At 29.0% G+C, this 15966-nt stretch overlaps 1 protein-coding gene across 7 annotated transcripts in view; it reads right to left on the reverse strand.

Moving 5' to 3' along the window:
- The window catches only part of LOC105256525 (protein FAN), a 46947-nt gene extending 30981 nt beyond the window's left edge, over positions 1-15966 (reverse strand). For 3 of the 7 annotated variants that reach the window (XM_025407776.1, XM_025407774.1, XM_025407775.1), the window contains exons 1-9: positions 15691-15966; positions 13410-13643; positions 13025-13217; positions 11903-12088; positions 11718-11789; positions 10483-10691; positions 10215-10377; positions 7375-7529; positions 6944-7122 (exon numbers count right to left, since the gene is read on the reverse strand). In XM_025407776.1, the coding sequence (XP_025263561.1) occupies positions 6944-7122; positions 7375-7529; positions 10215-10377; positions 10483-10691; positions 11718-11789; positions 11903-12088; positions 13025-13217; positions 13410-13643; positions 15691-15704 (1405 nt within the window). In that variant the 5' untranslated portion in view covers positions 15705-15966. Of the gene's footprint in view, positions 1-6943; positions 7123-7374; positions 7530-10214; positions 10378-10482; positions 10692-11717; positions 11790-11902; positions 12089-13024; positions 13218-13348; positions 13644-15690 lie in introns of those variants that run through there. The other 4 variants (XM_025407770.1, XM_025407771.1, XM_025407773.1 and 1 more) reach the window with 4 other exon arrangements.

Consider the following 15966-nt stretch of genomic DNA (forward strand, 5'->3'; position numbering starts at 1 on the left):
ACAATCAAAATTTCGTCATTTCGAGGGGGACGTACAATGACGTTAAAATCAGCCCCCCCACCCCTCCCCCTGGGCGGTGAGAAGAGGCAAGTTTGAAATCTTAAATGGGAACCCCTATTTTTCATTGCATATTCTTGTAGCTTATCTCGAGAGCTTTCCAAAACACTATAATTAAGTACCTTTTTATTAAGTACTTTTTGAGTTATAAGGCTTGAAATAATTTCTTAATTTTACATAAACCATAAAATTACCATAAAATATCTAGTAAACCATAAAAATTACCATAAAATATCTAGTAAACCATAAAAATTACCATAAAATATCTAGTAAACCAAGAAAAAATATGTAATTTGCAATTAACAATTCCATATTTTTTCTTAAAAACAACTGTATGTTTTCTTTACACCAATTGATTCCTCTCATTATTTTGTACATAAAAGTATGAAGGTAAGATAATCGAAAAATGAATGGTTTACTAGATATTTTATGGTTTATGTAAAATTAAGAAATTATTTCAAGCCTTATAACTCAAAAAGTACTTAATAAAAAGGTACTTAATTATAGTGTTTTGGAAAGCTCTCGAGATAAGCTACAAGAATATGCAATGAAAAATAGGGGTTCCCATTTAAGATTTCAAACTTGCCCCCCCTCACCGCCTAGGGGGAGGGGTGGCGGGCTGATTTTAACGTCATTGTACGTCCCCCTCGAAATGACGAAATTTTGATTCTAACCATTTTTTCGTAGTGTGCTTATTTTTCGAGTTATTTGGCTGCCTAAGTTAAAATGGGTCACCCTGTATAATTTATTATATTATATACTTAGTATTATTGTTTATTTACTTATTATTATATAATTTGAGATTTATATGAATAAGAACGTGCGACATAGGCCTGCGAAGGTCAGTTACAAAAAGCAGAATAGATAAATCTGATAGATTTTTTGACGCTGATAATGAATTTGACCGCAGAATTTCTAGTACATTAAGTTTTCAAGTAATATATATATATATATATATATATATATATATATATATATATATATAGTTAAACAGTCCAAAAATGGCAATTTTGGCCAATTTCATGAATTTATTGGAAGAACCAAATTTTTTGAAATATTTCTGCCAATGGCATCATATACTCCACCAACATATAAACGTTATGGAATCGTTTAAAAAACGTTTAAAAAACGTATTTGGTTTGCTAACCTGCCGAATGGTTTGCTTCTTTAATGATAAGAACGTCCTGTGTAGGACAGTTAAGTCCAAATAATGCTGATGTTTCTAATATTGAATAGAATATTTTTCTTGAATTTTTTTATATGCCTATATATTTTATTTTATATATTTTAAATAATTTAAAAATAATTTAAATAAAAAAACATCTAACTATATAAATAATCTTACTATATAATTTAAATAAAAAACATCTAACTATATATATTTATATGTTTAGCTAGCATCATACCGAATCATATAAGACTGTCTTAGTCAAAAAATTTTTAAATAAACAAAAAAATTGAAGATGACTTTTTTTTCTGAGAAGAATTTTTGACTGAGACAGTCTTGTCTGATCTGGTCCCTAACAGCACATGATATCATTCGAATATTCTATACTTATACTGTAAATATACATTACAGATATAATATATTGAGAATAATCCCATAACATCTCTTGTTGTATATTATTTTTCATATATTCTCAGAATATACTTTGAATATCTCGCGTATTAGTATATTCTTTCTCATATATTTTCCGGATATTCTATAATATTGCATGTGTTTCCTCATTTTGCCGCCACGCGCGCTACCAAACTCGTAGTTTAATTTTGGTGAAATGGACATAAAGGACTGGCATTTAACATGAGTTCTAAAGTTTCTTCTTTTTTCTTTTTAGTCAGTTTAATTTATAATAAGCTGACTTAATTTAAAATTTGTTTAGTAATTTAGTTGTTCTGGATTCTTGATTGGGATTCAGAATATTAAAAAGATTATTTGAAATTAAAATGAGAAATAGTGTGTGCGTTTACGGCATTTATCAAAAGTATTTATATTACATATATGAATTATACTGCAAGATATTCTCAGTATTTACTATTAACCAAAATAGGCGGATATTAGAGCATTCTTAGTATATACCCAGATAGCAAAATGCTAGCAGTATGCCAGCAGTATAACAGCAGATTCAATCATGAATTTGCAGCAGATATCGCTCAGCTGTGTCCTCCTTAAGTTTCTTTTTTCCCAACACGATGTGCCAATATGATGTGATGGCAGAAATGCAGCAGAAATGAAGCACAGTGTGTCGTCATGATATAACAGCAGAAATCGAGCAGGATCTACGCGTGCAATTTGATGTTAGATTGTCAGCAGAAACCGAGCAGAATCTGCGCATTGACAGCAGAAACTTCAACAAGATTTGCGCTTACTTTTATTAATGTTATATAAATGCAATAAAATGGATTATTACAGATGCTAAATAACAATATTATCAGCAAGTTAATTAGAATTTTTTTAGAAAATGACATATATGTAATATGTTATATCGTAGTTATATCTCATATAGTGAAAAACTAATTCAATTTTTCTTTTATTCATATTCGCGATTTTATATATATTTCTGACAGAAATTCAATTACGAGAAAGAACAGCTCACGTAGCGGTAAGTGAAGGAACTATCGAATCATGCAAACCCTGTTCCGTTTCTGCCATCAGTCTGCTATCAGAGATTGTGCGCAGATCCTGCTCGATTTCTGCCGACAATCTGTTGTCAAATTGCGTCGCACAGATCCTGTATTTTAAAAATTAAATGTCATCGTATGACGGCAGAGCATGCTCCATTGCTGCTGTGTTTCTGCTGTCATAGCGTGCTTGCACAAGTTTGATATTTCTGATGAGATTTTGCTATTACACTATGACAACAGATTATGCGTACTCTCAGTATGCATTCTGCCGACACATTATTCCAGCATTGAATTGTTCTATTTATGCTGGTAAAACTCTGCTTTATTTCTGCTGCATTTCTATCATTACATCGTAACGCACGTTATGCTCAACTTTTGCTGTGTTTCTGACAACATTAACTGAAACGGCATATTTTGCTAGAATATTGACAGCATTCTGCTGACATAGTATGCAGCACATAAATTGCAAAACGTGCTCTATCCGATTTTGCTATCTGGGTACTTAATATATCATAGTATGTATCTCGAATGTTCTGAGAATATATGCATTGTACTTTTGCGATATTCTTCGAACATTCTCAGTATCTACATGTGCTGTTAGGGGTGTGATTATAGCCTATGTTTTATTTTTCTTGAGATACGTTTCCAAGAAACGTTTCACAAACGTTTTGTGACAACGTTCGTCAAACTTTTATGATAACCATGAGCAAACGTTTGACCAGGTTTTGGACATTTGCACGTTTTATGAACGTAAACGTTCGAACGTTTCTGAAACGCTTACATAACGTTTATGTATTGGTGGGGTAATACTAGTCTTCACCTTTCAAATCCATTTTCGATTGACGTTGCACGATTTTTTTTCATTGAGATATACAAGTATGAAGTTATAAGAAAATTTACGTTAAAGAAAATTTACATAGACATCAGTATGGCAGATCCATCATCTTGAAATTTAAAAAAGCTTACATATATCAGGTTGGGTTGTCGAAAAAAATATTGTAAATATATATATCTAATACAGTTGTTACACACATTTTGATAAATTTTTCTAAATATTTTATATCTTTTTATCGTAATGCTGTTCGTCATATTGGAAGCGCTATTTTTAATATTAAAAAATAACAGACGGCGTTAAAAATTTATGTTTTTATCCAAATTTTGATTCCTGATAACACAAAGAGATAAAATACGTTGAATTGGAATGGCTTATTGGACAACTATCCATATGGAAAATAATGGGTATAAGACATCCATTAGATATCCTTTATAGGCGCTAAGGAACATATAAAATGAACATATAAAAAAAGTTATTAGAGATGCTGAGATATCCAAATGTCCGCAATTCGAAGTTTAATATCTATAGGATATGTAAACCAATATTCCGCAAATATCCGTACAACATTCAGTAGATATTTATAAAGATACATTTATTATTAATATAAATACGTTTACTATTATGTATTGATATTTATTTCTGCATGGATATTTATTTTATCTTCTGTGATACATGTATGACGTCAGTGTTTGCTGGTATCTAGATAAAATTATCTAGATAATCATCTAGATAAAGAAATAGATCATCTTTATCTTTAACTAAATGAAGAAATACAAAGTATCTTTATCTTTATCTTAGATGAAAAATATATATCATCTTATCTAAAAATTGTCTAAGATGACGTTTCCATTATGCAAAAAAGTTTTCCAGGCAAGCTTCTAAAAATCTATCTAAAATATCTAAAATATATTTTTTATATTATTATCCCAGATAGCAAAATGCTAGCAGTATGCCAGCAGTATAACAGCAGATTCAATCATGAATTTGCAGCAGATATCGCTCAGCTGTGTCCTCATTAAGTTTCTTTTTTCCCAACACGATGTGCCAATATGATGTGATGGCAGAAATGCAGCAGAAGTGAAGCACAGTGTGCCGTCATGATATAACAGCAGAAATTGAGCAGGATCTACGCGTGCAATTTGATGTTAGATTGTCAGCAGAAACCGAGCAGAATCTGCGCATGCAACCTGATGACAAATTGACAGCAGAAATTTCAACAAGATTTGCGCTTACTTTTATTAATGTTATATAAATGCAACAAAATGGATTATTACAGATGCCAAATAACAATATTATCAGCAAGTTAATTAGAATTTTTTTAGAAAATGACATATATGTAATATGTTATATCGTAGTTATATCTCATATAGTGAAAGACTAATTCAATTTTTCTTTTATTCATATTCGCGACTTTATATATATTTCTGACAGAAATTCAATTACGAGAAAGAACAGCTCACGTAGCGGTAAGTGAAGGAACTATCGAATCATGCAAACTCTGTTCCGTTTCTGCCATCAATCTGCTATCAGAGATTGTGCACAGATCCTGCTCGATTTCTGCCGACAATCTGTTGTCAAATTGCGTCGCACAGATCCTGTATTTTAAAAATTAAATGTCATCGTATGACGGCAGAGCATGCTGCATTGCTGCTGTGTTTCTGCTGTCATAGCGTGCTTGCACAAGTTTGATATTTCTGGTGAGATTTTGCTATTACACTGTGACAACAGATTATGCGTACTCTCAGTATGCATTCTGCCGACACATTATTCCAGCATTGAATTGTTCTATTTATGCTGGTAAAACTCTGCTTTATTTCTGCTGCATTTCTATCATTTCATCGTAACGCACATTATGCTCAACTTTTGCTGTGTTTCTGACAACATTAACTGAAACGGCATATTTTGCTAGAATATTGACACCATTCTGCTGACATAGTATGCAGCACATAAATTGCAAAACGTGCTCTATCCGATTTTGCTATCTGGGTATTATTAATATATTATAAATATATTATAAATATATTATAAATATAAATTAATAAATAAATATTTATCATATCATTTATATACCTTTTTGCTATTATTTAAATATTCTTTAGGAAAAGAGAAAGAATATGTGTTTATGATTTTAATATCCCATTTATAGGCTAGCACTTTACATATGTAGCTTTCGAGATAAATTACAAGAGTATATGTTATAGAGTATATTAAGAGTATATATATGAATATGTAATAAGAAATAAGAATTTCCATTTAAAAAATTTAAGATGACCTTCATGTAACCTTGATAATGCTACTTTATGGTCATGCTGATAAGACTAGTAAATAGATATTTTAGAGCTCTACAACTTTTGTATTTAACATTTTTCACTAAAATGAAATCTCTGCAAGTTATTCAAGGAGTTCCATACTTTTTGTACACCTTGTGTGTGTGTGTATACAGGGTGTCCCAAAAGTCCCGGACCGGTCGAATATTTATATTTCATAAACTATGCACTTTAGAAAGAAATGTTTCAGACAAAAGTTATATGGCTTGAAGGGGGCCATCAGATAGTGGCAATGATTTGACATTGATTCCTCTCATTATTTTGTACATAAAAGTATTAAGGTAAGATAATCGAAAAATGAATATTTTACAAGATATTTTACGGTTGTAAAATTAAGTAATGATTTCAAGCCTCATAATTTGGAAAGTACTTAATGAAAACTAACTTAATTATAGTGTTTTGGAAAGCTCTCGACGTGAGCTACCAGAATATTTAATAAAAAATAGGAAGTTCCATTTAAGAAATTGACGGTGACCTTCACGTAACTTTCAAACGACTCTCCCATGTCAAATCATTGCCACTATCTGATGGCCCCCTTCAAGCCATACAACTTTTGTGTGAAACATTTCTTTCTAAAGTGCATAGTTTATGAAATATTCGACCGGTCCAGGACTTTTGGGACACCCTGTATATACATCTATTAGTTAACTATAGAGAGGATATGGACCTCATATAAACATTTAGACATTTATTAGATATCTATTAGACAAATTTTTCTGTGTAGATATATATGACCAGTCTTATAACTTGTATATCTCAGCAAAAAAAAAATCGTGCGGCAGCAATCGAAAATGGATTTGAAAGGTAATGGCTAATACTACACAATGCTATTGACAGAAATATTTCAAACAATTAGGTTTCCTCATAATAAATTCATGAAATTTGCCGAAATAGTCATTTTTAGACTAATTAACCATTTAAATTATTAAAAAACCTGACGTGCTAGAGAAATTATGCGGTCAGATTCATTTTCAGCATTAAAAAATTTATCAGATTCACCTACTCTGATTTTTTATAATTAATCAAACCTTAAATTTCGCAGGCCTGTATTATTTATCATTGTGATTGAAACTGTATAAAATTAGAAATAATCATTTCTCACCTTTTGCCCAAGGAGGAATTTGTACATCACCTATCTTTGTACCATCGTGCCGATAACCAAAGTCGATACCATAATTATTTGTTAGAAAGTCACCGGTATTGCTCGTGTCATAAAACTCCGGTATCAATTCTTTAAAGTCAGACATGTTCACCAAAACATTTTTCCACACGTCGGCTATACTGTTAGGTGTTTTTGTTGATAAAAGTGAAACATAAAATCGTTTCTGCGCATTTGACAAAGTAATTATGTGACACTCTTACATTTTTTAAAAAGTTTTTTATAATATTTTGCCTTTCCTTACGAAATGAAAATGTGTATTTTTTAAATATAAATTATGATTTTCTATAGCCATAAATTCCTTTCACATTGCATCATTATTGTATATATTGTAAAATTAGTATCCAAGGGTTAAAAAAAGGTTTGACATATACCTGTTAAACATTCTATCTGGATGATCGAATCTTCCATTTTGTAGACAGAGCATATACTGAGGGTATTTCCGTACTAAATAAAATAGTACAAAACCTGGTGCACTGTAATGAGAACCATATAAGAATTTTGGATCAGACATTTCCAAATATCGTTCCTGCAAAATGCAAAAATAGAAAATTAAAAAAAGAATACTGGCTTTGCACTTCAATACATATACATATATATTTCATTAAAACAGTAATGAGAATCGAAACATGAAATAATGTAAAAAATGTTCATATTTATATGCATAAAGTTTACTTTAGCTCGAGAAACACTTAAAAATTATATACAGAAAAATTTGAAATATTCTATATATAATAAATATACATATACACATGTGCGCACACATACACACGCACACGCATACGTATTCCAAATTTAAATATCAAACTTTGTGAGCATGTAAAAGATCGATAAACTAATTGTAAGTAAAAACGTCATTTCGAGATTTGCTCGTTTTTGATCCGTTTTGAAAATCGCAAAAAAAGAAACAAAAAGTTTTTTTCTTATTTATTTACATTTATTTATTCATGTTATCATCTATTTAATGAAGATACTGTTTAAAATGCTAATCTCTTGCAGCAATGAAGAATTGAAGACTAAGAGATTGAATCGTAACTGTAGTGCACCAAATATCAGAACAATGTCTAGTTACAATTAGAGTGCTCAATGCTAGATGTAATGTTTGTATTGCTGCAAGAAGCCAGCATTTAAACAGTATTTTCATTAAATAGATGAATAATAAATGTAAATAAGAAAAAAACGAAAGCTTTTTTGTTTCTCTTTTATGATTTTTTTTCCAAAATAGAGCAAAAACGAACAAATCTCGAAAGAGCTTTTTTTCTTAGTTTATCATTCCTTTATACATGAAATTTTGACGTTTAAATTAGAGACACTTTACATATGTAGCTTTCGAGATAGTAGATTACAAGAATATGTAATAAGAAATAAGAATTTCCATTTAAAAAATTTAAGGTGACCTTCATGTAACCTTGATAATGCCACTTATGGTCATGCTGATAAAACTAGTAAATAGATATTTTAGAGCTCTACAACTTTTGTATTTAACATTTTTCACTAAAATGAAATCTCTGCAAGTTATTCAAGGAGTTCCATACTTTTTGTACACCTTGTGTGTGTGTGTGTGTGTGTGTGTGTACAGGGTGTCCCAAAAGTCTCAGACCGGTCGAATATTTCATAAACTATGCACTTTAGAAAGAAATGTTTCAGACAAAAGTTGTATGACTTGAAGGAGGCCACCAGATAGTGGCAATGATTTGACCTTGGAGAGTCATTTGAAGGTGACGTAAAGGTTACCTTTAATTTCTTAAATGGAACCCCCTATTTTTTATTACATATTCGTGTAGCTTATCTCGAGAGTTTTCCAAAACACTTTTATAATAAAGTATTTCTTCATTGAGTACTTTTCGAGTTATGAGGCTTGAAATCATTTCTTAATTTTGCATAAACCATAAAATATCTTGTAAAATATTCATTTTTCGATTATCTTACCTTAATTCTTTTACGTATAAAATAATAAGAGGAATCAATTGGTGTAAAGAAAACACATAGTTGTTTTAAAAAAAAATATATGTAATTGTTAATTGAATATTTAGCAAGATATTTTACGGTTTACGTAAAATTAAGAAATGATTTCAAGCTTCATAATTCGGGAAATACTTAATGAAAACTAACTTAATTATAGTGTTTTGGAAAGTTTTCGAGATAAGTTGTAAGAATATGCAGTAAAAAGTAGGCGGATCCATTTAAAAAATTGAAGACCTGTTGAATTGTGACCTTCACGTGACCTTTAAGTAACTATTCAAGGTCAAATTAATGACACCATCTTATGTCCCCCTTCAAAACCATACAACTTTTGTCTGAAACATTTTTGCTGAAAATGCTTCATTGAAGAATTATCTAAGTTTTAAAATGGGACACCCTGTATACACAGGATGAGTCAGGACTTCTGCAACAAACTGTGAGGGACGAAAGAAGGATCATTTTTGTCAAACAACCCATGTTTTCTAACGCGTCGTTTAGATGCTACGCGACCGCGAAGGTCTTACAATTATAAGTACGGAAGTATCTCCCTCCGATTTTGATGAGCTTTTAATAAGTTGTTTTCTAGACAAAAATAAGGGATACATATTTTTTTATACGTGTCCATACGCATGTCAAAACACTTCTTTGAAAAAAATCGATTTTTCCTTTTGAGATGAATATTTCAGAAACTATGAGATAGAAAAAAATTTTTCAAATTAAAAGTTAAGTGATTTCAAGAATACTTTACAATAACAAAAAAAAATTTTGAAAAATTATTTTGAAAAATGAAAAAAATAAATTTTTTTTTGTTATTGTTGTAAAATACTCTTGAAGCCATTTAACTTTTAATTTGAAAATTTTTTTCTATTTCTTATATAGTTTCTGAAATATTCATCTCGAAAGAAAAAAATCGAGTTTTTCAAAGGGGTGTTTTATTCTTTAAATACGCGGGGCACGTATAAAAAAATACATGTCCCTTATTTTTGTCTAGAAAACAACATATTAAAAGCTCATCAAAATCGGAGGAAAACACTTTCGTGCCTATACGTAAGATCTTCGCGGTCTTCAGCATCTAAATGACGTGCTAGAGAACATGAATTATTTGAGACAAAATGGTTCTTTCTACAAGACCTATCGTCCCTTACAGTTTGTTGCAGAAGTCCTGAATCACCCTGTATATATTCTTATATATTAAATAAATATATTATACGTATCTAATATAAAAAAAATATTTGATATAAAACACATATACTTTTAATTTCTCTAAACGAGAAGGATTTAATGCACCAATAGGTTTCGAAAGATCTCTATAAACGTTAGTATCATTTAAATCTAATGTCGTAGAAGTGTAGTCTTGTATAATCCATGGAAATATTGGGTACTGTGTCAAATCGTGAAATGTTCTATCAGCCAAACTGAAACATTGTAAAAAAAATAGATTATATAATATACTCTTTAAATAATTTAGTATTTCTCTTTATCATATTATTAATAATCAATTTAAAAAATCTTATAATTACCTGTTTACATATAAAATATAATCATAATTCGATATATATCCATTTTGCCATCTCATTGTAATTTGATTTTGAGGTATAGTTTCCAGAGAAACCATCGATTGTTTAAATAAATTTTCATATAACTTATCTCTGTCATCTTGACTTTGAAATGACAAAAATAAATGTTCAATTTTATTATCAACTTGTCGCACCCATTTAATTTCAAGACCCTGCAAACAATATTGCATTAATATTGTTACTCTTTATAATAAAAATTTTATTAAAGTATTATACGTATGTATGTATGTGCGCGCACGCGTGCATTAGTGTATGTAACTTGTCCAGGGAGAGAAAAATCCACAGTTTGCGCTCAGACGAGCAAAATGGGAAGAAAGTAACACTACTATTAGTTTTTTTAAGCATTCTAAGGAGAGATTAACTTGCGCGAAAATAGACGAATTTTTATCAAATCTATGTTTGCATATTCTGAACAGAGTTTTAGACATACACACGCATACGCATGCATATAAATATACATATAGAGTGTTCCAAAAGTCCCGGACCGGTCGAATATTTCAAAAACTATGCACTTTAGAAAGAAATGTTTCAGACAAAAGTTATATGGCTTGAAGGGGGCCATCAGATAGTGGCAATGATTTGACATGGGAGAGTCATTTGAAAGTCACGTGAAGATCACCGTCAATTTCTTAAATGGAATCCCCTATTTTTTATTACACATTCGTGTAGCTTATCTCGAGAGCTTTCCAAAACACTATAATAAAGTATTTCTTCATTGAATACTTTTCGAGTTATGAGGCTTGAAATCATTTCTTAATTTTACATAAACCGTAAAATATCTTGTAAAATATTAATTTTTCGATTATCTTACCTTAATCATTTACTAAATATTTTATGGTTTATGTAAAATTAAGAAATGACTTCAAGCCTTATAACACGAAAAGTACTCAATGAAGAAATACTTTATTACAGTGCTTTGGAAAGCTCTCGAGATAAGCTACACGAATATGTAATAAAAAATAGGGAGTTCCATTTAAGAAATTGAAGGTGACCTTTACGTCACCTTCAAATGACTCTCCAAGGTCAAATCATTGCCACATCTGGCCCCCTTCAAGCCATACAACTTTTGTCTGAAATATTTCTTTCTAAAGTGCATAGTTTATGAAATATTCGACCGGTTCGGGACATTTGGGACACTCTGTATATGATGGCAGAGTATTGGATTATGAAATATTTACCACTTGTCGCAATAGAAATCTTCTTCTTATAATATTTTGTATATCTTTCAATTGAATCTTAAGAACAGGATGCTGAAATATAAACAATGTTATAATTAATACGATATATTTCTTCTTTTCATGTCGTATGGAAAAGAAAGAGAGATCCTATTAAAAAACCATTTATAATAAAAAATGATAATTACCTGATCCATATTATTATACGGTTGAAAATAAATTCTCGAAGTAGTCAATAATACTCTGCCTGGATTTACCACAAGTGGTAATACTTTGTTTGCTTGTGTCTCTAAAACTACTTGTTCGTATAAATCTTCGAGCCACGATGTGTCAAAAGATATTCGTGATTGTCTGGAGTGTACAATAGCCATAATCTTCAAAAAGCATTATTTTATGAGAAAACCTTAATATTATATCCATATTAACCCATTTGCATCAGCGTATATATATATATACGCGCAATTGTTTGGTCATTTTCACCAAAGTGCACTGTTTTCTTAGATGACATTATGAGTTGGCGTGAATAATTTAGAGTTATTTGTACCGAATAAAGTAGTATAATATAGTAACTATAAAGTAACTATAAAGTAGTAACTATAAAGTAGTATAATAAAGTAACTATAACTATTAGAGATAGTGCTGTTCAGTGTCTTCAAATAAAAGTTTGTAGAAGAAATCATTGAAAAATATATTAAAAAAATAAAAATACCACAAAAAAACGAAAAGTTACATCATGTTCATCTTCACCATCAAGATTTACTAATCAACATTTTCCAATTCAGACTGAAACAACTTCATTGAGGAAAGCTCAAAAGCGTTATGTAGTTTGTTTATCACAAACAAGAGAAGAGAAACAATTTATCATCGGTAACTGTCAAGTAGCTATATGCATTGACCATTTCAAATACTATCATACAAAACAATTAGTGTGGATTGTTCTCAATATCAACATATGTAGTTATGTACATAATAATTTCGTTGAGACTCTCTTCATCTTACATAATTAATTTTTTAATTCTTTCATCCTTTTATTACAGAGCACGGATTCTTATCATGAAGTCGACATATGACACACGACACATGATTCTTATTATAAAGATCAATACATATATCAACTTCTTTCTCCATTTCATCTTTCACAAATCACTGGAAAATTAAGTTTTTAATACTTTTTGCAATGTTTCGAAATCTAATTTAAAAAAAATTTGGTGATAAGAGACTATTTTTCATTTTTTCGTATGATGCAAATGGGTTAATAAACCTTAAATATGATTGAAAGGATTTAAAAGTTAATCATTAACTTAAATTACCATAGCATTTTGTTCTGCGGTTGCTAAACTTGCTGCTCTATGTAATTGTAAGATATGTGGAAGGCAATCTTCTATTTTTGCATAATTGAAACAGAAGCGAAATATAGTATTTTGATGTATAAATTTGTATGGTGCTAATATGTTTTTCTCCAGCATTTCCACATGTTGTTTACTTTCCACTGACAGCATATCTCTAAGTAAATTCAAATATACATAAATAAATATACAATTGTAATAATAATGCCAAAGTACATAATAGTGCAAGAGAGACAGATAAAAGCTAAAATATTTAAAAAACTAAATTTCAGCCTATATATTTCCTACTCTATACATTTTTTCTTTGCCTTCTGCGTTTCTGGCTGTATTCAATATGCACTTGCTCTACCCTGCTATATCATTGCTCGATGTACATTGTTCCACAAATATAGTCTCTTTGAGTTGAATCTTGATTAATGGCTGGTTAATATCTTTATTGACAAATACCAAAGATTTAGAGCATAGCTTCAATCTCCCTTCCATCCAGTTTTTATTTTCAGAAAATTTAGCATCTAGCTTTTTCATCTGAACACTATAATCTTCAAAAAATATTTCCCCTGGTTCCAAAAGAAGCATTGTAAATCTGTAAACATTGTAATTGATATTCAACTTACTAGTAATATAGTGCAGTATACAATATTCTAATAAAATTCACTATTGGAAAAAGAACATGCATAATATTGTCAAAATTTGTATATTCTGTTGAAATATAAAAATAGACTATTTAAACAAGAACTCGAATATTTAAACTATTATATAAAAAAACAAAACAAGAGCAATAGCTTGCTTGAATAAAATATGTTTTGTATGTTTATAAAATATGAAAATATTGCAATTTTTTTAAAAATTGATTTCTCTAAAATATGAAACATTTATATATTCATATTTGTAGTATTATTTTGAGACTGAAACTTCTAAAAAATTTGATCTAATAGATATTTTTTACACAATAATAATCTATCCAGGAATATCCATAGAACATGAAACTTATAATGACATCATTATGACGTCACCTAAAAGTCATTTTACAAAAATCATAATGATCTCATTTGATATACTTTTGGCAATGTTTTGGTGACTTATTTTTGATATTAAACAATTCTAGCGAATTCTGTTGGAGAATATATATACTTCGCGTATGAAATTTTAAAAATCAATCATAATAATATCATTTTTTGTATATATTACGCAATTACTTGTTTATTTAATCATTCATGTATATTTTAATTATATTTAAGCAGCATAATCTTTTTAAAATTATATAATGCGATTATTGAACTTAAAAATTTATGATTCTTTTTGTCATCTTTAACTCATTTTTTAATCATATATGTTTAGGTAACTTTTAAGTGATAAATAAAATCATGATAACGTCATAATGAGAGCTTTATGACGTCACCTAAAAGTCATTTTAGAAAAATCATAATGATTTCATTTGATGTACTTTTGGCAATGTTTTGGTGACTTACTTTGGATATTAAAAAAAATTTCGTTGGAGAATATATATACTTCCCGTATGAAATTTTAAAAATCAGTCATAATAATATCATTTTTTGTATATATTACGCAATTATTTGTTTATTTAATTATTCCTGTATATTTTAATTATATTTAAGCAACATAATCTTTTTAAAATTATATAATGCGATTATTGAACTTAAAAATTTATGATTCTTTTTGTCATCTTTAACTCATTTTTTAATCATATTTGTTTAGATAACTTTTAAGTGATAAATAAAATCATGATGACGTCATAATGAGATCATTATGACATCATCTAAAAGTCATTTTAGAAAAATCATAATGATCTCATTTGATATACTTTTGGCAATGTTTTGGTGATTTATTTTTGATATTAAACAATTCTAGCGAATTCTGTTGGAGAATATATATACTTCGCGTATGAAATTTTAAAAATCAATCATAATAATATCAATTTTTATATATATTACGCAATTACTTGTTTATTTAATTATTCATGTATATTTTAATTTATTTAAGCAGCATAATCTTTTTAAAATTATATAATGCGATTATTGAACTTAAAAATTTATGATTCTTTTTGTCATCTTTAATTCATTTTTTAATCATTTTTTGTTTAGGTAACTTTTCAGTGATAAATAAAATCATGATGATGTCATAATGATGTTATTATGAGTTTCATGTTGTACTTGGGAATGTCCATGTTAATCTGTGAAGAAAGATAAATATTGTCACATACATATTGAAGACATACATATTTTATCTCGAATTTCGATGAAAGTATACATATTCGAAGTCTTGTGATATGTAAATCAATTTTCATATTATAAATAGAAAAATATAATTAAGATTAAGCATATTTTAGAAAATATAGAATGTAATCCGTATCTTTTAAAAAAATATTTGATACATTTATATTCTGAATGGAAATAAAAAAATATTCGTAGTAGCTTATTCCTAGAAATTCTAAATTCTAACCTTAAAAAGTAACACTTTAACTAGCTCTTAATATAAAAAATTCAAGTTTTTTTTCATTAAATATGTTGTTTCGCACAAGAAAAGTATAGTTTAATTAATTTTAACAAAGTTGAAAATACAAAACAACAATTATATCTTCTCTAGAAACTCATTAAAAAAGTTCAACTTACCTCTCTTTCTCCATTATTATTGTATAATTCAAATATTAAATTCTATAATCGCAAAATATAAAACTCTATCAGACTTGATGTTTTTATAAGCAAAATTTTTACAATTATACAATTGTATATGTAAATGTAATGATTTAATCTAAGGGCCTCCGCACAAGGTGTTCCGTATCGCATTACGTTACGTTAAGTATAGGACGTAAACTTAACTCCGTACGTAAATTTAAACTTCAATCAACGCACAGAAAAAATCGTAACGTAAAGATAATAGAACTCATT

This window comes from Camponotus floridanus, unplaced genomic scaffold, assembly GCF_003227725.1.
Source record: "Camponotus floridanus strain SB8 unplaced genomic scaffold, Cflo_v7.5 scaffold189, whole genome shotgun sequence".
In the NCBI taxonomy this organism is placed as follows: domain Eukaryota; kingdom Metazoa; phylum Arthropoda; class Insecta; order Hymenoptera; family Formicidae; genus Camponotus; species Camponotus floridanus.